This window comes from Rhamphochromis longiceps, linkage group LG6, assembly GCF_057381845.1.
Source record: "Rhamphochromis longiceps isolate RC_006_pf linkage group LG6, R_longiceps_female_GT1.1, whole genome shotgun sequence".
In the NCBI taxonomy this organism is placed as follows: domain Eukaryota; kingdom Metazoa; phylum Chordata; class Actinopteri; order Cichliformes; family Cichlidae; genus Rhamphochromis; species Rhamphochromis longiceps.
This window is the reverse complement of record NC_140562.1, coordinates 16,725,576-16,747,828: the sequence shown is the minus strand read 5'-3', so window position 1 is coordinate 16,747,828 and position 22,253 is coordinate 16,725,576. Positions and strand designations below refer to the sequence as shown.

The 22,253-nt window shown below is 41.1% G+C and overlaps 1 protein-coding gene across 2 annotated transcripts in view; it reads left to right on the top strand.

The window, feature by feature from the left end:
• The window catches only part of LOC146667769 (protein sidekick-1-like), a 289,559-nt gene that overhangs the window by 137,296 nt on the left and 130,010 nt on the right, over positions 1-22,253 (top strand). For both annotated transcript variants that reach the window (XM_085409457.1, XM_085409456.1), the window contains exon 5: positions 18,625-18,758. In XM_085409457.1, coding sequence (XP_085265583.1) covers positions 18,625-18,758 — 134 coding nt within the window. The remainder of the gene's footprint in view (positions 1-18,624; positions 18,759-22,253) is intronic.

Genomic DNA, 22,253 nt, shown 5'->3' with positions numbered 1-22,253 from the left:
TTGTAATGAGTGGTTATTTGAATTACTGTTACATTCCTAGTAGCTCAAAGCAGTCTGGCCATTCTTCTCCTCAACTAGGCTTTTTTTCCCTCAGAGAACGTCTTGATCACTAGATATTTTCTCCTTTTCAGACCATTCTCTGTGAACCCTAGGGATGGCTGTGCGTGAAAAATCCCAGCAGATCAGAAGATTCTGAAATACACCAATTATCATGCCCTGTTCAAAGTCACCTATTAAATCACCTTTCTACCTCAAACTGATGCTCAATTTGAACTTCAGCAGGCTGTCTTCACTGATTAGATGTTTGCATTAACAAGCAGTTGAACAGCTCTACTTAACAAAGTAACCGGTAAGCATATTTCACCCCTAATACTTCTCTACAAAGCATGTAGGTTTAAATCCGAGTGAGCTGCTGCTGGCCATGCCCTTTTTAGCTGTGTTTAAACCCTGTGAAGTGAGCACAGAGGAAACCAAACAGACATATGGTATATGGCTAATGAAAAGCATAGCTTGGAGTGAAGGACATAATGTGACATAAAAACACAGTAAGCCATACTCAGTGGTTATTAATTGTTAAATTAGTATTTTCACTTCTTCTGATTACAATTTTCAGATCACTCAGGCCTGTGTGCATATGCTTAACGCTAATGGTAATGTTACCCACATGAGCTGTATAAATTGCTGAGATCTTCCTCATGTTGTGGGGATGTTGCCATGACAGTCATTGAGTTAGCATTAGCAGAAAGAAAGACTGAAACAGTGACAGACTGCAGCTGCTTTGAAATGAACTGGTCAGGTGTGTGCCACTCAGGTGTGTCTGTTTACTCGTCATGACTGTGCTCATCCAGTTTGATGTCATAACCAGATGCAAACTGAATGGCTCATTTAGAGACACACTTTATAAAGTGTGGAGAGACGAAAGAGAGAAGGGGAACAGTCTCTTCCCACATTTTGTTGGTCTCTGGAAACTCTGAGAAATGTCAACACATTCGGATACCTGTTAATAAGCGTCGCCTGCGATCTCATTTTAATATCAGGTGTAAATTGAGCTGTATTACTTTACACAAAGGGTGGCTTTTTGCACTCCAACTCCATTGTTCCCGTGTGTGTATATATACGTGCGTGTGTTTGTGTGCAGGCCTAGGTTTTAGTGATTCTCTGCTCATCTATTTTCTGTCTGCCAGAGAGCACCTGCTTCTGTCTGAGCTGATCATTCAAAGATGGACACAGAGAGGGGGAGGGTGTGTGGAAATGCGTGTGTCTGTGTGTGCATGTGTGTCCAAACCTGTGTGGCTCATGCTGATGGTGATTAATTCTACAGATGTGTATTCATGAAAGGTGCAGTGTCTTTTGTCTACTTTCCTTTTTTTCTCCACCTCTCTTTATCTTCTTTTCCCCCTCATTTGTGTCTCCCTTCCTACATCCTATATCTTTTCACGAACCATTATTATTCCCCCAATGCAGTCTGAACCAACACACTTCCACCTGCCAGCCTGTGTGTGTGTGCATGTGTGTGTATTAGTGTGTCCTCTGTCCAAAGTTGTTAAATATTCTAAAGACAGAGACCTCTTTTAATTACCCACTAATCACACTTTTAATTACCTGCCACACACACATCCATCACTGACCAGACTGTACACGCACAGGCTCATACACACTCACACCCCGTGTGCACACAGGCATACACTCACATCCATATCTGTCATTAGGAAGAGTTTTTAACCTATCGACAAAACAGAGGGAGGGAAACCAAAGGGGAGAATGAGTGAGGGAGAGAGAGAGTGAAAGACTCCTCAGTGCACTGAGGAGTGACTGATTAAAGTTTGGTTTTGACACTCTTGTAAAAAGCTTGCAGGTTATTACTGCTTGGAGAGACAATGGAAGAAATTAAAGAAATGCATAAAAGGTTGGAAGTGCACTGTTTTCAATTAACACCTTTCTTTCTTTCACACTGTAGATGTATTGTCAGATTTCTTAAGCCAAACACCCTGAGGAGAGCTGGACAAAAAAAAAGAAAAAGGACATAATGCTGATTGACTGGTTAATATCAGGGCCTAAAGATTATATCCTCAAGATCAGAGAGCCGGATCAATAAGCAGAAGGTCACAAGTTTCCTTTCTCTCACAGACAAATAAAGGCTACATTTTAGAACTTCCTGCTCTTGGGAAATTACATTCTCGCTTTCCGTGCCATAACCTCTTTGCTCATGTATTCACGTGGGAGTTTTGCGTCTATGACTTGGGGGCTTATGTCAAGAAATAAATGACAAAGGATGAACTGAAGCTCTGCCATCACGTAATGTCGCATACTGCTGTTTCTGATGTCATTTAAAAAAAAAAAAAAAAAGAAATAAATGCGTTCACACTGTTTAAAATGCTGACCCAAGGTCCCCTGTTTTTTGTTCAAACACGTAGCTATCCATTCTTATTGCACCAAACTCTGCTTTCCCTCTTGCTCCGTGCCACAGGGTTTCTTTTCATCATTATCACCTTTCCTTACGGGATAATTATGAGCTCACACATACAACTGAAATCTACATTGGTATATGAACTCCAGTACTCACCAACGAGCTCATGCACATAATTAGTCAGTCCCATAAAGGCTTTTAATTTTTCTGTCCATTTGCACTTGCACCTGTTACAGCAATTTCTGTTCGCCAAACAAATGCTTTCACCTGAGTGGGTGCAGTTGGGGCAGAGCAGGTGGCTAGCATTTAGCAAGAGGCACACTGCAATTTAGGACCTTTCTTGCATGAATTTATGTATAAATAATGCCCCCCTGTAAATATCATAAAATCGTCTTTCACATACCTTCGTTTTTTTTGGGGTTTTTTTAACCTTTTGACATACACTTTTCATGTGGACCACCTAAGTATGGAGTTTAAGACAAAATAAAAGGTTTGAAATTAAAGATGAGGGCTGAAATATACTTTCACGCATGCATGCTGCCCATTCCTGGCCAAGGTGGTCTCAGCCTTTTGTTCCGAGTCATTTCAATTTCACGCTCGTGTACTAAGGTTGTTCTCGCAAATATTTGCCCAGTTTCAGGAAAACATACACAACTATCTGTCTGGAACAGGTCAGCATCAGCGATGCATTCACTGATGCGGCTACGAGAGCAAGTCTGTATGTTTGTTACAAAATAATATAAATTAAAATGTGTTTGCCTGTAGGCAGAACCTTTTTCCTTTAGCTGTATTGATTTCCTCTCACCATGGTAACAAGTGTATCCGTTAAAAACCTTGTTTTACAGGAGATGCTGTAACTGTGTGGTTGTGCTGGTGTTAATAATCAACCAGGGACATTAAGCTTGTTTACGCAGCACTATTACTACTGACCTTTAAAGCTACAGAAGCAATTTGTCTACAGTAATATGTTCCCGTATTTTTATAAAGTACCACTGTGACCCTGTGTGCCCATATTTATACGCTCACCATATCAATTACAATTTAAAGCAGGTTGTGTTTCTGTAGTAATTTCACTTAACATCGACCAGAGTTAGAGTCTAGTAAAACCTAAAATTTGACCAATCTCTCCTTCAAGATTGCGTCCTTATGCACCTCCAGACCACAGTTTCAGCACGGTTGCTAATTCTCGATCCCTCTGTGGACTTGAGGTGGGGTGACTGTGGCTCAGGAAGGGAGAGCATGCCATCTACCTATTGAAAGGTTCTTGGTTTGATCCCTGGCTGCTTCAGTCTGTGTGCCAAAGTATCCTTTGGGCAGACATTGAACCCTCAGTGGCTCCTTGAATATAGGGCTTTGAGTGTTTAAGCAGATTAGAAAAGTGCTACATAAGAGCCAGCCCACTTACCATCCCGCTGTGACCACGTAAACTCTTAATGTCCTTCTGAACCACAACTTTGTCCAGGGTCAGGTTGTCAGTGCAGAGTTTGGCTGTAACAAACTGAGGTGTCTGAAGGATCATTGGTCAGAAACAACCTGAAACCACGCGTGTCATTGTCTGCAACACCAATAATCTTTGCTCAACACCAGCTCAAATCACCAGATGTGGCTCCCTGAAACTTTGACTGGAGCTGAAATTGAAAAAAGAAACTGAGGAATCACTGCACTGTTGTGTGTCACAGACACACAAGTGTAAGTGGTCAGAACTTCCAGGGAGAGATCTGAAAACATTAGCCACTGCCCAAGGACATGACGTGTAAGAAGACAGGTATGGGTTTTATTTTTGGGTGGAGTCTTTATGATTAAATCTTGTATTAGGGTGCTATGGGTCATTAAATTAAATTAGAGACCATTTTACACAATTTCTGCATCATTCTGACAAATTAACTTAATTTTAGGTGGTTAATTAGGACTGCAACCAACTCATCATTTTCTTGATTCGTTGATTTAGGAAAACATGAAAAATGTTTCTACAAATGTCAGCGTGTCAAATGAACTGTATCATAATATATGAAGCTACTTCGGTTAGGCAGGTCTGTATGCAGGGCACAGGGTGCAAACTAGCAAGCATCAAACTGTGAAAAGTAATAGCAAAGAATGTCCTGTGTCACAAAGTGAGTTCTGTGTTGTAAAGGTATAAAATCACAGAGGCTCGAGTCGTGCTCTTTACTGACAAGTTCAAATGTTCACACGAACCACAATTAGAAAATGATGTCTCATTATCAACAAGTGTGGTTATTATCAGCCCTCTGCTCAGCCCATATCTGCAGCTGAGCAGAGAGAGGGAGACTGAGAATGAGGTGTGTTCCTCCAGTTGAGAGGAAGACAGAAGGAGCGAGACAGAAACACGGGGAAAGAAGTCCTCGCCAGTTGTGTGGTTAATTGGTAGCAGACATAATTAGTGCTAATTAGGATAATAGCCATTCGTCTAGAGATCCATCCACCTAATGGGACTACAACACTCAGCTGCACACACGCACACCAGCACACAAAAGGAGTTGTTACCATCCATCCAGTCTCCTTGTGAGAACAATGTGGTCTTGTAGTGTAGCTTTAACGCACGACCTGGTAAGACAGACGAATGCTTGTCCCATGCATGCATGTGAAGAACAGCCTGTATGTGTGCGCGAATGACTAAGAGGCAGACGTAAAGCAGAGGTAGAAAGGAAGCGAGTCATGGAGCTCGTGTAGCTGAACAAACACAGAGTGGAGAAAAGCCTCCTTCCTCTGTTTGCTCAGCATCTAGCCTCATCCCTCTCTTCCTGCTTCCATCTCACCCTTGGCCTGCTCAGCTTTCCTTTCCTGTACCGTTGTCTTTACCCACTTCTCTCTGCCTGTCCCTCCGGCCATGCCAAGGGACATTAAACAAACACAGCCTGTCCCACAGCCCTCTCTCTCTCTTTCTCACACACGCGCACACACACACACCAATTACTTTCAGACTGAAGGCCCTAGGCTGTGTGTGCTCAAGGATGCTCGATTATGTGTGTGTGGGCATGTGCCTGTGTGTGTATTTTATGGAGGACCTACAGTGGCAGTGGCAGCCAGCCAAGCCAGTGAGTGACCACAGAAAGGTCTTTCTTTCTGTGTCCGTTTGACCGTTTGAAGAAACTGTAAAGGTGATTGAGGATACAAGCCTGTGATTTAGGCACTGCGTTAATTACAAGTCACAGAGCTGCAGAGTGTGTAGGGCGGAAGGTAGGGGAATGTTTTCTGAGTCAGTGAAGGGGCTGTTAAAATCTCTCACAAACACATTAGTGTTCATTACTGTTGTAACCTCTACCATCTTTCTTTCTTTTTTCCCTCTTTCTCATTCTCCCTGTCTTTATTGGTCTCATGTGCAGTCACATGTACAGGCTGTATTTCTTTGAGTGGAAAATGCATTAAGATTTATTAGCATAGTCACCACAGTGACCGAGAATACCTTCAAATTGAGTTTTTTGAGTTATTAATGCAGTGTAGGGTGAAATTTTAATAAAGTTTTGAATGTGGTGGCAGTTGGGTTGTAAAATATATGACTAGGGGTGTTTACATCACATACTTAAATCTACATTTGGTCTGGGACTGTTTAGTTCCTACCAAAAAACTGGTTTGTAGCTGGGGTATTTACTGTTCTTTTAAAGAGCCTAGTGGTCCCACTTTAAAGTAGCTTTGGGTCTCATGTCTACTAATTGGAAGGTCAGTGGTTGGATCTCTAGCTGCTGCACTCTGCATATTGAAGTATGCTTGGGCAAGATGCTGGGCTGTATGGCTCAAATACTTATTTCACTAAAAATGGTTTCCCCCCACTGTATGTTGCAGTTCATTTACCATCTATCAAATAGAATTGTGGAGAATGTGAGTGGAAAAGCAAAAACCCATTCACATTTTCCTCCTGCCTTTTAGTGAGATTAGCATTTGCAACAGTTGATGTCACTTAAGCAACCACTGTGTATTAAACTCGTTTCTTTTCTTTTTTTTTAACTTCGTCATGTGCCTCTGTGATTCAGAAAGCAAATCCACGGTGTGACTGATCACCTCCTCAGATGAATCAATTGTGCCCTGACATGTTCTCCCCCAGCTTTGATGAGTGTGCTTACTCCTTGAATACACAGCGTTTGTTGTGAGAATTAGTGCCTCTGTTTATATTAGCTTTCATACAACTCTAATATCTTCTCCTAATATTTGCTGGGGCTCTGTTTAGTTCCACTGAGATGGGATGCCTCCAGTGTAAGATACTGTTTCCCTGAGGGTACCACAGCACACAGGGATGCCTCAAGAGACCATAATGTGCTTTGAACTTTGTGAAAAAAATTGTGAAAGGTCCTGAAAGGTGACTCATGCCTCCATAAATCATAAGTCCATAGTACACATATGACTGACCACATCCTTACGTATTTGTTATTTAAAGAACTGAACAGGAACAGATGAGGATTAAAGAGAAATTTGTGGCATGAGGACAACAGTGGAAGGTATTTTGGAAACTAAAGGTAATCTTGCTTTACTAAAAAATACTGTAAGAAACTAACGTGAAGATCAGCCGCTATCGAACTTGTCACCTGACACCTCGTTGTTGAGAGAGACGCTTTGGTGGATGTGGGACAAACAAGTCAACAGGAAAGGTTTTTTTTATGCCTGAGTTCAACTACTATAAAACTGAAGCTACCAATTAAACCTAATGAAGTGCTAATTTATCCAAAACTGTAAGCAAATGCTAATTAGCATTAGAACTGCTTCCCATCATTAAAATGGTGATACCAGCTAAGTTGACAAGGCCGCTAATGCTCCCATTGGCACTCATGAGGAGCTGCTGCTAAAGGTTAAGGAGTCACACCCAGTATCACTGTCAGACAGTTTTCTATTTGAAATCCCATCATGAACTCCATCATATCTCCAGGAATCCTCCCGTTTAAAATGAGTGCTGCACACAGCCGCGTTTTACGTGACAGATGCAGCAGTGATGTCCCGCCGCTTCACCTGCACAAAACACCCAGGGATGAAAACAAGCTCCCTTCCTCTTCTTGTCAGGAAACCAGCAGAGTCAATGTCCTGCAAGGTTTGAGTTTGTGCAACCTGTACATACAATAATTCACTATGATGAAGCTAGCAAAAAACACAAACTCACTAATTTGCTACTGCTCAGGCTCACTATGACGCCTGCTACTGCAAACGAGCACTAAGCAAAAAAAGGCCACTCCCCCCGAAAGTGTTTTTGAAGCACTGCTTAAAATGCACACTTTTAGATCTGAATTTCAGCCTTTATGTCAAGCGAAAAAAGAGTAACTTTTAAAATATTAATTTCTAAGAAATATTATATATGAATAGAGAAAAAAAATTTAACCTGCAAGTTGCTCTTGAATGTCTTCACATAATTTAGGCCACATAATTTGTAAGGGTCCTGTAGGAGGTGGCTCGCATGCAGGTCTGACTGTGTGGCTCTGGGTGTACCCTACGGGTGCCTTTTAATAAATGTGAACGTTAGCCTTTTATCATTTTAATGTAGTCCAAAATGGTTTGGCTTTGATTTAAATTGAGATAGACTAAATCCAGGCCTTGTAAATAGTTGATGCACATTTTTAATGCATCAGCAGCCGCCTTCCATTATTTCTTTCCATTTGGTTCAGTTCCAACAAGCTTATTATAGAGATGTGGAGTTGTTTTGTAAATGCTTTGTTTTCCCCTTGATTACGAGATACAGGAGTAGCAGACATTTAATGTTTTAAGTGTTTGGGGGAATTTATTTAGAACGACTTTAGAGCAACTGCCAAAGCGTACGTAATGGGTCTTGTTGCATGCATGCCCGTCTTCTTGTTGAACACAGCTGGATCACCCTGTTATCTTTGAGTAACTGAAGTGTTAGATCCAATAAGAGACTTGTAATATCATTAAAGTCACAGTTTTTACTTTGTTAAAACAGATATCTTAGTGGTATATACACCTACGTATATGTATAGTATATAAATAGCTTTTAGCTACATATGTGTTTTGTCATGGTCCCTGAGGTCTTGGATCCTCGTTTTAGATTTTTTTTATTTATGAGTTGTGCTTTCTTTTAGTTTTGAAAAGGATTCATGTTTAAGTTTCTCCTTTGAGAGTTCATGATTCCTTTTGATGCTTGTGTTTCTGTATATACTTTCCCTTTCATATGAATCACATTTTCATCCATTTCCCTCTGTGTTTCTTATTTAACCCTATCATGCCTTCTTCCATGTTAAGTTACGGGTTTACCTCCCATTTTATTTTGATAGGCTTTTGTCTCTAGTGCTTTGCATTTTTTTTACTCCCTCGTCTCATTGTCTCTGAGTAGTTTCAGCTGTGTTCCCCACCTCTTTCTATCTTATGCATATGAGTCTCTCCTTGTGATTTATCATGTCATTTTTGTTACTGTGTATCCTTTTTTTCTGCTTCCTAGTCTCCTAAGCATGTTCTAGTTGTTTGGACTCCTTCTTGTCTTTTGGATTTTGGACTAACTGATTTGATGGATCAAGAAGTATTAAAACGTCTTCCTCACAGCGTTTCATGACATGTTTTGGTTAATCGGGTTAGGTTAAGCTGTGATTCTAAAATGGCCATAGGTGTGAACATCAGTGTAAATGGTCATCTGTCTCTGTGTTAGCCCTGCGACAGGCCGGCGACCTGTCCTGGATTTACCCCGCCTCTTGCCCAATGGCAGTTGGGACAAACTCCTGCCCCCTGACCCTGAATTGGATGTCGAAGAACAAGGATGGATGGTTTCATACTTTGATTTTTACCATGTTTGTCTTTAATCTGAATTTAAACAGGCTTTAGAAAAATCTAAATCAGAAACTGCAATTTCTTTTCTGTTATGACGTTGTGTTTGAAAGAACTGTCGGTCAAAAATTCAGATATCTGTTTTGAATGTTGATGGAATAGCTTCTTTTTCCACTGAGCACATTATGACAGTTTGAGTGTGATTTGGCGACTTTAACGCTTCACTTTACCGCTGTGGCAGAGAAATAAATGTGTGTTTACTTGTTGAGTTTCACATAGATAAAGTCTGACTTTTTAAACAAGAAAAATAATATATCTATATTCAACCTGTAGGTTTCTCCCTTGTTGTCATAATCTGAAACTTAAGCAAAGGTTTCTTTTTTTAGGAAACTTTTGAACCATTCCATTTGAGCAAAAGGATTAAAGTGTGTTCAGCAAATATACTGTAAAACAAATCTCCAACCCCAGGCTGTGGTGACAATAGGTTCATTTAAGCTGTGCATTGGAAATCACTAAAGCACTCACTGTCAAGCTGCTGGAAACAGAATGTCAAGAACTACTGGCAGTGGTCCAGTTCTCTGTCTTAACTCAGTTAATCCCATTAAAAAACAAACTCAAAACAGATCTGTCATATTGTGCGTAACTGCTGTAGGAAAGTTTAGTTGTCTTGTTTCTTTTCTCATTTCACCATCTGGATCATTCCTAACTTTCTCGCTTGCTACACTTACATTACCATCATTTACAGCGTCTTATACTATCCTAGACTTTCAGCCTATCTTTGGGTCCAATTTGCCCCAAAGCATCACAACAGGAGCTGGCTGCCAGGCACTGCATGAAAAGTAGTTAACTACCAGTTTTGTGTTCACTCTGAGTCTCTGTGCATTCAAGCTGTGTTGAAGAATAAAGGTGGTCATACTAAATATTCCTTTCAAACTAAGTGTGCTCTGTTTTTGCCTTGTATACTCTTCTATTTCCATGTATGCTAGCACATGTTTTAGTAAAGCACTGCATTTAAAAACATTACAAGAGTTTGGCTCCTTGGAAGCAAAATATAATGAATTGAGAGGTGGGTCAAGACTTTTTCATAATACTGTATGTTTTGAGACAAAATCCCCCAAATAACACTTTTACTAATTAGGATGTCATTATGCCAGGATTGTTTATTGGCTTTAGTTCTTATGTCAGCTTTTATTTCAAGTTGTGCAGACAAAGAAAAACACAAGCCAAAAATAAATGCTGTCGTAGCGTATATTGGATGAATATGGTACAGAAGCTTTCCCCTCCTCTATAGATTCAAAACAGTGCACTCGGTGGAGCTGGGTTTTATTGTTACCAATTACTTTGGGATAGAGAACAACACCACAACTCAATTTGACAGGCAATTCTGAGGGCAGGAATGCTTAAAAGATCTGAATACTTCACCCCAAAGTAAAGTGTGTAGCAACAAAATCCCCAGCTAAAAAGACAAGTAGAAAAATTTATATAGGCGCACATAAGGTTGCCCTCAGCATACACGAACCTATGTACGTTAACTATCAATCAGTCTCACAGAGAACATATTCATGTGTCCGCTGACTTGAACACCAGAGTAAATATTCAGTTCAAACGGCTGAGAGGCACAGTGAATGGTCCCAACTGTGCGCCTGCCTGTTTGAGTAGGTGTGTGTATGTATGAGGTGTAATATGTGGGTGGCTGGCTGGCACTAGCTTTGCAGACAAAGCTGCCAAAAAACCCTACCTGCTGTCTGGACTCGGTTTACAGTGTAGTGTCCTCCTCCTTCTGCACTGCTGCCACACTTCTCCACACAAGGCTGCTGTGTGTCAGAAGCATTGTGGTTTAAGAAGGTGGCACGCTGCTTATCAGGGATAGAGGAGGAGGGCAGGCGACTCAGTCCATGGACCTGGCACACATGCTCACACACAGATCAAAAATACACACATTCACGCACCCGCTCACTCATCCCCTGGCCTGCGACGTGTGTGCTAATTAGCTCTTTTCACAGTTTGGTGTGTATGCGTGTGTGTGTGTGTGTGTGTGTGTGTGTGTGTGTGTGTGTGTGTGTGTGTGTGTGTGTGTGTGTGTGTGTGTGTAAAGCAGCCAGTGTTGCATTGCGGTCACCCATGAGTGTTTATTAAGTCTTGGGGCAGTACACTTAAATGAAAGACCAATCTGGCACGGCGCTTCGGTTCAGAGAAGTCAGAGGAGAGAGAGGGGAGGGTAAAGCAGGACAGTTATATGAAGTGATTGGGGGGGGAATCTCTCTGTGAGAGAGAGAGACAGCCAGAAATAAAATACAAAGAAAATTGAAAGAAACCAAGAGAGAAATGTGCAGATTGTAATCTGAGTGAGAATGGAAATGGGATTTGAAGGAATGAGTCACAGAGGTTGTTATTTATTTGTTTTATTGTGTGTGTGTGTGTGTGTGTGTGTGTGTGTGTGTGTGTGTGTGTGTGTGTGTGCGCGCGCGCGCGTGTGGAGTGGGGGTACAAAGAGAAAAAAAATGATGGGATGCTGTGATTCAGAAAGGAAAGAAGATGGGATGGGATGTAGCTGATTGCTGTATTTAATTTTTTCTGCCTTGGGAAAAACTCTCTCTCTCACAGACATAAGCATGCAGAGTCATGCACAGTTTTACAACTGGGTTTGTGTTTAATTAAAAGCCCGAACAATTTTGTCCAGTTTAATTAAATGCAGACCTAAAAGAGACCCGAAAGTCACATGTCATAATAAATCTGAACGTATATATTCAGAATAAGAGGTCACTCCTAAACTTCTACATATCTATCTGTATGCTGGTGCATGTTTCTGACTGTATTGTCACTCTTAAGATGAGGCTGTGTAGCCACCCTCCAGGTATTGGGAACTAGCACTGACATTTTATTATTTTTTTGAATTATGGTCCTCTAATTTCTGTCTTATTGGCATTTCATTTTGTACTTCGTTTTTTCTTCTTTTTATGATATGAATTTTCCATGCGGAGATGTAATGAGAAATGGAAGTCCTGCCAATTTGGATTAAATGGAACAAGCCGTCAGCCAATGTCATGGCATACAGCTTCACATGTAAATAGTACATATGATGGCATTTGTGAATGGGAAACAAAAGATACTCCATAAAGAAATTCTTTTAACTCAACAAATGCTTAGATCTTAATTGGTCTAAATTCAGCTCTGACGCCCACTGAGCGTCTTTGTCTTTGTTAAATTGGTGAATTTAGATTCCCTCGAACCTCCCAGGCTCTCTCCTACCTCAGACACTGTAGGCGAGTAGAAGCCAGCCCTCTCTGTCTATTAATCAGCATGTGCTGGGTAAAACAGATGTGATGAAATGGGCGGGTCAGTGCACTTAATGAGCTTAACAGCTATAAATTACATTACGGAGCTAGGTGAAGATGCAGAATTCATCCCTGCGTTGAAATAAGTGAGAAAGAAGAGAAGAAAGGTTTGGTTAAAGCCTCCTTTTTTTCAGTGAGTGATATGCACACAAAATCCAACCGGCACACATTGACATACGCTCACACAAATAAAGTGTCAGTGTCGGGGTTGAGGCTCTGGCTCTTGAAGTTGTTCTCCTGGGAAATCACGCTGAATAAATTTAGACCTGAGGAATTCTGCCTCGGTTTGAGTGTGTTTGTCGGAGAATCGTCGAACAACTCCATGTGATCCCATGACTCACCACTCCTTTCAATAAATATTTCAGTTAGCAGTTCCTATATTTCTTTCTTGCACATTCAAGCACTTCTTTGTACTTCATCACTGGATATACGATAAAGAAACTCCCCCCCCCCCTGTCCCTTTTGAGATAAGACAGAAGGGAAGAAAGCTGGGAAAGGCACAAAGTAAATAGCCTTAGGGCAGATTTGATCCCAGGGCTCTGCAATAGCTTTATGGCTTATGGGGTTGCCTGCTCAACCTGGTGAGCTACACCAGCACCTCCATGTTTAAATGTTAATGAGTGCATCAACACAGCCATCTTTAAGGCCCCAGTCACACAGGCCTAGAGACAGGTTGGCAACCCCCTGGCCCCACCACTAGTTGCTAGAGAAAAATGAGTACTCCCCAACATTTATGCTAGTGGTTGCTGGTAGTCGCTGTGAAACTGAAACACAAACACAACATCTGCTCTCTGAGAAGTAGTAAAACTGTGATAAGTTCAATGCATGCCGGGAACAGAGACCATTCATCTTCAAAGTAGAAGGTGTGTCTTTTGAAACATGTTGGTTTCAGTAGTAAGGCACAACATTTACTTTCAAGGTGAATGGGCTTCCTTTCTGGTTTGCTAGTAACCAAAGCAATCACCCAAAGCAATCACAAGGAGGTTTTTGGTCTTTCCAACAGAGTTCACATAGCAACAGCAAGAAGCCTCCAACAACCACTAACCAGCTGGTCAGGGAATACACATTTTTCCCTAGTGATTGGTGGTTGCCATAGGGTTGCCAGCTGGTTGTTACGCCTGTGTTATTGAGGACTAAGCTGTGAATCCTGATAATCACACTGTTTGTGTTTCATCTGCTATTTAATACGTAGCAGCATAGTGAATTAATGATGCTGAATGTTTCCTTATCAAGCGGCAACATCTTCAGTCTTCTTTTAGTTCGCTGGCAATGACACTACAGTGTGCTTTCAATCAACTTGTGCAAATCAAGTTACACTTTTCAGATTTTTACAGCATCAAATGATGAGTCAATTAGGCAATTACTCCTCAGTGTGAGACGAGAAATGTTCAGTTTTTCACAATTGCTTAGATGCGTCTCTTGAACCTTTTGCTATTTTCTGAAAACGAAAATCCAATTTCCAAAGTACTTACTCAAAACTTGCTCAGTCATAATAACCCTACTGTGCAGTCATTACACACTTCAAGAAGTTGAAAACACAATGTTCAGAACATGTAACTCAAGTCTTTCCAACCCCATGTGGTGTTTTTGAAGCTCTTTTAGAAAAAAGGAAGTAATTCTACCAAATTGTGTTGTTCTTGAGCCACTTTGTAGTTGCCTTCTTCCTCAGTTCAGCTGTATTTGACCAGTAGAAACTGATCTCCGATAACCTCACGGGGAAGAAGTTGAACACAATTACGCCACACCTGTTGTTGTTTGAGTGCAACTGTGCAAAGTTATTACAGTTTTTCTCAAATGTTAAAACACAAAAGCCAATCCTGTAACCCAAATGACCAGTAGTCTAAACACATTTACTAAATGTAGCCACCATATTCCAGTACCATAAACACATGTCACATGAAGACACAAGTCACAAAACACAACCCTCTGTACTCATAAATCTAAACACATTTTTCCTTGCTAAAACACATGTTGCAAAACAACTCTGCTCATATTCTCAAATGAAAGCCCATGTGATGCAAAATGCTTGCCACAGTCACCAATCTTTGAACACAGGGAACACACCTGGCGTCATTCACTACACACAATGACTCAAAATTGAAGACACTTGTTGCTAATGCTGTACCCACATGTAAAAGCAAGTTCAGAGTGCACAGTATGCTGAAGATTCCAAACAAACACAATGGATGAAGGCAGAGTCAGGGGAAGAGGAATTTGATGCAGAGGAGGGAGAAGAGCTGGCCATGGAAGAAGAGGAGCAGGCCAATGAGGAAGAGGAGTTCAAATGAGAGGAGGAAGAGGAGCGACCAACGAGGAAGAGGAGAAGGCCAACATGGGAGAGGAGAAGGTCCAGGAGGGAGAGCAAGACAACCTCGCACCATCATTACGGACGAGATGCGAGCAACAGCTCAGCGACATGATGCTGCACAGTGATTGTGGTGTGTGTGTGGTGTGAATAACGTAAATACACTTCACACCCTGTTCATGTTTTCAAGATTACTGTTGTGTGCAATAGATTCTGTTTTTGCATTGAGTTGTGTTACAGTAGTGTACGTACATGCAGGATTTTCTATAGATTTATACTACTCATATGAAACTCACAAATCTAAATGCCTAATCCTCTGCAGAGATCTACGACGATCCGTTACTGTATAGTTTCTAAAATATGCATTGGCAGTTATGGAACAAAGAACCTTCTCACAAATTGAGCATTGTGTTTTCAATTGTTTTGCTGTAGTGTGTAATGCTGTGTATAGTGTTTACAGTTTTGACAGCTTCGAGCTGCTCTCTTGGTGTGGGAGTTTGAGTTTTGCAGTGGGAAGGTGTGGTTGTGTTTATGTAGCTTTAGAGAAGGGTGTTGTGTTTGGACATTGGGGGACCTGGTGGTAACGTTTGTGACATGTGTTTTAGCATTTGAGAAAAACTGTAATGTGATGTAATGTAACCTATTTATGTGAGTTCAGAGTGAACAGGCTGCACAGAGAGTTGAGGGCAGACGCTGTACCACCAGTGATAGAAGCAATCTGAGAGGCAGAGGAGGAACGTTGTGTGTAGGAGGTGCTGGATGAGGACAAGGAGGAGAAAAGCACGGCTGAGAAGAGTAATTTCAGATGAAATTTAGTTATTGTGATAGATCACGTTTGAGTTCATGGAATGGGAAGCAGGACAGAAAATTATATGTGGCCCCCAGTGGAAAAAACAGGTAACATCTGTGATTTCCCAATAGCACGAGGCAGGGGGCTTTTTTATGTCAGCATGGACGTTTAGAACAAAGCTTTCAAAGCATGTCAGTTTTGAAAGAATCAATGTGAGCCTTTCTACCATTCACCAGATCCTGGGTGCAGATAAAGCAAGTGTACGGAGTATCCTTTAAGGCAGGATCAGAGATCAGGCCAGTGTGTGTGCCCTCTGGATTGATATAGCACAGAGATGTGAAGCTGGTGCCGAAGGAATCACTTGTAGACTTGGAGTTACATTTACAGAGTGTTTTAATATGCATTTCACTTGCATTATACAGTGGGTGAAATCATTATGTGATCCCCTGATGAATTTTGGAAGTTTTCTTGCTTCCAAAGATACGAAAAACCTCTAATTTTTATGGTAGTTTCATTTTAATGGGGAGAGAGAGGGAGAAAGAACATCAATCACAAATCCAGAAAAAAACACATTACATGAATGTTATAAATTGATTTGCATGTCACTAAGTGGAATAAGCATAGCGGTAAGATGTTCCTTGTAGTTGGTCAACAGGTTAGGAGGGATTTTGGCTCACTCATCTTTACAGAAACTCACAGAAATGACTCGGAGGTGTAGCTCTCTCCACAGATTATCTATAGGATTGAAGTCGGGAGACTGGCTAGGCCACTCCGTGATCTCAATGTGCTTCTTCTTTAGCCACTCCTGTGTTACTTTTGCTGCATGTTTTGGGTCACTGTCATGCTGGAAGACCACTGAAGATGGGTCTTCAGTGGTCTGGCTGAGCGAAGGAGTTTCATGTCCAACATTTTATGATACAACTTCACCATTTGCTGGTGAAGTCGTGTTGTAGCATTAGCAGAAAAACAAAAGTGTAACGTTTCCACCTCCGTGCTTGACTGTGGGGTGGTGTTCTTTGGGCCATACTCAGGATTTCTCTCCCTCCAAACACAGTGGGTTGAGTTGATGCCAAAGAGCTCCATTTTGGTTTCATCTGCCCTTAGCACTTTCTCCCAAGCCTTCTCTAAATCATTTAGATGTTCACTGGCAAACTTAAGAAGGAGCTGTACACGTGCCTTCTTGAGCTGGGGGACCCTGCTGCAAGATTTCAATCCATTATGTCATTGCATGTTACCAATGGCGTTCTTGGTGACTGTGCCAACTGCCTTCAGATCATTAACAAGCTCCTCCTGTGTAGTTTTGGGTCGATCCACCAACTTCCTCATGATCATCCTCACTTCCATGTGAGGTGATTGATTTTAAATTTCTTCCATTTCCGAATAATCGCACCAGCAGTTGTCACCTTCTTTCTCTAAGCTTCTCGATGATGTTCTTGTAGCTAATTCCAGCCTTGTGCAAGTCTACAAATATTGTAGACTTGCACAAGGACATCAATATTGTCCCTGATGTCCTTTGACAGCTCCTCGGTCTTGCCCATGATGGTGGAGATGTTGGAATTTTATTGCTTGTAGCGCTTAACAGTTTTCAATATTCAATTTATTTTACAGAAAAAGAATTTGTGTGGTTTTTGTAGAAATGCATTTATTTTATGAAGTTTGGTTTTCTCTGGTGCTACATGCCCATTTTTGATGTAGTTTGCAAAAACTGCTCTGTAGTGTTTTTATTTAACACTCGCTGTGTGTATGATCTTTAAACATGTTTGAGCACGATAAAGCAGTTTGGGGGGAGATTATGTTTGATTTTGCCTGAGGAGTGAGTGGTTTTATGTATTTAGTTTCAAAATTGGGTTTTGTGTTTACAGTTTGGAGAAAGAAGATGGAAGGTTTCAAGAGGTGCGCTTTTGGTAGTTATGAGAGGCACTTATATTTGTGTTTATTTCCCTCTTTGGCTCTCATATAGTATCGATTTAGGTTGTCATAAGTGGCATGTTTTGTTTTGTGTTCCAGTTGGCAATGTGCCGATTGAGTTTTGGGCACATTCACTGCTGCCAGTTCAGCACTGCTGAACAATGGCCACAGAAAAATACACATATCTTACAAGCACACAGACAGAGGCTAATTTTCACATGTAAGCACTGCCCTTCTTCTTATACATAAAGTATTCAAGCAACCAGTGTTCACAGTTATAGCTTCTTTTGTTTTTCTACTGTTTTTTAAATGCAGTGAAGTATTTGTACAGCACAGGCTCTACAGAAACAAGCTGACTGTTTAATAACAACAGACAGTCATCTAACCTTACTGCGCTCTATTCTTGCTTTGATCTTATTGATTTCATTTCATTGTCGGGCTCTCTGAATGTTTTTGTTTGGGGGGAAGTTTCCATCCTCTGACATGCTGAAAACACCAGTAGCATCACTAAAAACATCATCCTGTGTTTCCTGCCTGGCGGCATCTGTTGCCAGACAGACGAGTTCAAACGCCTTCGAAATCTGAGTGCAACAAAAATATTTTCTGTTAGCATCTCTCCCACAACATCACCCTCCAAAGTCAGTTCTTCCCATTATGATCTCCTGAAAGTCAACGGCAGCGCAAAATCTCTTTGTGAGTCTCTGTATGCTCAAGTAAGAACGCTTTTAGATTTTGCGTGCTTGTGATCGTGTGTGCTTGTGTACCAGCACGTTCCATGTTTGTGGCATATTGATTGCCGCTGCTATGCGGGGAAATGAGGATGGATCAGTATGAAGAAGGAGGAACAGAAGACAATACACAAACAGTGAGAGTGGCAAAAAGAATGAAAGATACACAAAATGAGCTACATATCAGTCTGAGACAGGAGGAGAGATTTATTTAAGCTCTGAATCCTCTTTCCTTTCTGATGCTTGTATTCAATGTTTCCCTCCCCCATTATGAATTCCAAATGATCCATGTACCAAATACTCTTCTCTTGACAGAGTCTTAGTTTGAGCAGTGTTCCCGTCTGAGACGGAGCAGTGCTGGAAGGAGGCATGTTTTGCTTTGGGAGTGCATTGTTGTGTTTTCTAAACTCTTGTTCTCTGTGTGTCTTGTTTGTTCCTTGCAGAACAATCACTTTGGACAATCAGCTGGTTGTCTTGGCAACCGCTGCAACGGACGCCGGACGTTATCATGTAGAGGCGGTGAACGAGCTGACCGGCGAGACTGTGACGAGTCCTGCTGTCTACCTGAGCATCTCAGGTAAAAATAAATAAAAAAAGTGTTAAATTGGTATTTAATAACAGTGCAAACAGCCCATCTGGTAAACACTATGCTCAGTATTAGCATTAGTTTGGTTTACAGTCAAACCATCCAGCATATTTCTGTCCCTCAAATATTTTTCTGTTGGGGTGGGGCTTCATTAGGTTTTCTGTGGTCTTCTGTGGTTGTTGTGTGGATAAATCTGAATCCCTTTTACAGAACATAACTCCCTTTGATTGATAGAGAAGACAGTTTTGAGTGTCGGGCTAATTACTAAACCTGAAAATGAGCTGCAAAAGACATAAAGAGATGATTAAAAACATATCTGACACATCACAGAAACAACATACTTGTGCACACATTATTTGCAAACTAAAATGCTGGAGGTCTTGGCTCATCATTAAGTAGAGATGCTTGAATTATTGATTTGATTATTAAAATCTCAAATTAGAGATTCCAGCAACCAAAAATTACCATAATGCAGCCGGCAGGAGTTTTATTAGAGAAGCATCACCACTCACATGGTGAAGCTCAACAACAAATAAACTGGGCATCACAGAGTGATTTTTTAATGTCTTACATCTAGTAGGGAGGAACCAGCTTGTAGAGAGATCAGGAACCAATAATAGATCTCTGTTTTGGCCTTTGCCATATCTACAAGCAAGTGAGGCATAATTTGATAAGATATTTGATGGACTTAAAGCTTTGAAAATTTAGAGTGTTGCCAGTTTTTGGTCCGAAAGGAAATCTGTCTCAGTCACATAAAGTCATACAGTGTGTACTACACTCACCAGCCACTTTGTTGTTCAACCGCTCATTAATGCAAATATCTATTTAGCCAACCACAACACCAATTCAGTGCATTTAGGCATGTAGTCATGGTGTAGATAACCTGCTGAAGCACAAATGGAGCATCAGAACGGTGAAGAAACGTGAGTTAACTGACTTTGAATGTTGGTGCCAGATTGGCTGGTCTCAGAATTTCAAGAACTGCTGATCTACTGGGACTGACAGAGAAAAGACTTAAACTATTAATTGAGCAGAATTTCTCTGGGTTAATGTCAGAAGTTAAGGAAGGACAGCCAGACTGCTTCAAGCTGATAGGAAAGCAACAATAACTCAAATAACCACTTGTTACAACCAATGTATGCAGAAGAGCATCTCTGAATGCACAAGATGCAAACCTTGAAGCAGATTGGTTACTGCAGTAGCTAATAACAGGAACTGAGGAAAGTGAGGCTAAATGTGGGATGAGCAATACTGGACAACAGAAAAGTAGAAATTTTTTGCTCATTTCATGAGTCTCAATTTGTCTTGTGATTGTCATTTAATAGGTTCATATCTTGATGTAAACAACGTGAAAATATGGATCCATTTTGCCTTGTTTCAACAGTTCTGGCTGGTGGCGTGGGTGAAATCTTTTTGGCACACTTTGGCCCCTTAGTACCAACTAGATCATTTAAACACCACAGCCTGAGTACTGTTGAGGACCCCTTATGCCTTATGACCACAGTATACCCATCGTCCGATGGCTGCTTCCAGCAGAATCACGCTCCATGTCAACTCAAACTGGTTTCTTGAACATAACAATACGTTCACTGTACAGAAATGGCCTCCACACTCACCAGATAGTGTTTCAGATCAGTCCAGTAGAGCATCTTTGGGATGTAGTGAAACAGGAGATTCACATCATGGATGTGCAGCCAACTAATCTGAAGCAACTGTGTGATGCTGTTATGTCAATATGGACCAAAATCTCCAAAGACCAAAGGTTCCAGCAACTTGTTGAGTCTATGTCAGGAACAGTTACGGCAGAACAAGGTCGAACCCAGTACTAGTGAGGTGTACCTAATAAAGTGTCTGGTGAGTGACTTTAAAGAAACATGCATTGGCTTTGGGTCTTTAGATGACATGTAATGTGTACGGGTTCCCATACCTCCCTATCCATGATCTTCCTACTTTAAATGCTTTTTCCTCCCCTTGGTTGATGTTCATGTGTGTGTTTCCTTGAAACATGAGAAGTGTTAGTTGTGTTGTATACTCTACTGTACTATGCTTTCTTGTTATTCTGAGCTTTTTGCTTCCTGTCAAAAAACTTGACTGTCAAAAACTAAAAGAGTTAGATCTTTGTGGTTGATCCAGTCATTTCATTGAGTCTGCAAGCTTTGAATGTGCTTTTACTTGTAAAAACAGCATGCACTTATTGTGTGTTGTTCACTGTTGTGAATGACAAGCAGCTCTTTGTTCATTTCTCCGGAAACAGGCTTCAGTCAGAAGAACTGCAAAGTTTGATGGATTTTAGCCTCTCTGTGTGTTCCCGTCTCTGTCGTGGCCTTTATCGCTGAATCACTTTATTGCTGTATGCCTCTCTCTCTATCTCTTCTCCTTGGAGGCCGGAGGATTGACTCTACTGTCTAACAGTCCTTCACTTGAAGTGTTCACCATGGTTAAATGAAAGCGAGAGGGAGGGAGGGAGCCCTCTGTCCCTCGTGGTTGTATAGAGTTTTAATTAGATTCTCTTTACAGGGTTGTATCCTTTGGCATCCTTTGTCACAACTGCGCACACACACACACACACACACACACACACACACACACACACACACACACACACACACACACAATCAAATAAATTTAGGCACAGTACCTTGTTACAGCTGTCAGTGTGAAGTGCTCCCGTGGGCGTTTTTAGAAATAGTAAGGGTATAGTTAGGTTTCACTGATCAGTCTTTGGCCATAACAGCTATGCATGCATGGTTGTGTGTGTGTGCGTGTGTGTTTGTGTGTTTCTGTTGAAAACGGTGATTTCTACAATAAACATTTTCTGGGTAAATGCCTTTTTCTATATAAAAGCATATTTCAGTTATTTGTTATTGAGACAGGGAAGAAATAGAAGATCATGGAATTTGATAAAAACAGGGACAAACCAAAGAGGTAAAATGTTGCAAATCGTGCAGGGTGTGAAAAAGAGAGCGTGAGCAAGGAAACATGGAAATACCAGATCTTTATTCATGTATTTGCTTTTTCTCAGGGCTGTTTTTTTGACATTAAGCATCACATTGATCACTTGGTTGGTTTTGGAAATAGAAAAGGTGTTAAGCATAGTTTTGAACACTATGTAGCTATTGAATGCACACAGATGCCACTGATTATAGCCACAGAGAGAAGGAGACTGGGCCTGTTAATGACACAGATGAGTCGAGGGTTGTTGTCAGGAAATTTGAAGGAGAAAAAAGATCAATTTAAGTCAATAAAGTGTTTAACACTTAACCTAGTTAACTGACACAAGAGAACATGTGAATGAACTCTCGCAAATGGTGTTTTCGTTCATGTCTTCCACCACTTTGTTCTTATTTTCCCACCTCTTCCTTTACATTTCCTGTTCTGTCGCTTCCCTTCATTTCCTGTCACCCCCTCTCTTCTCTTCTCTTTCCATTAGGCAGCCTGTAGAGGATCTGAAGGCAGAAGTTCATAGCTGTCAGTCATATTTCTAAA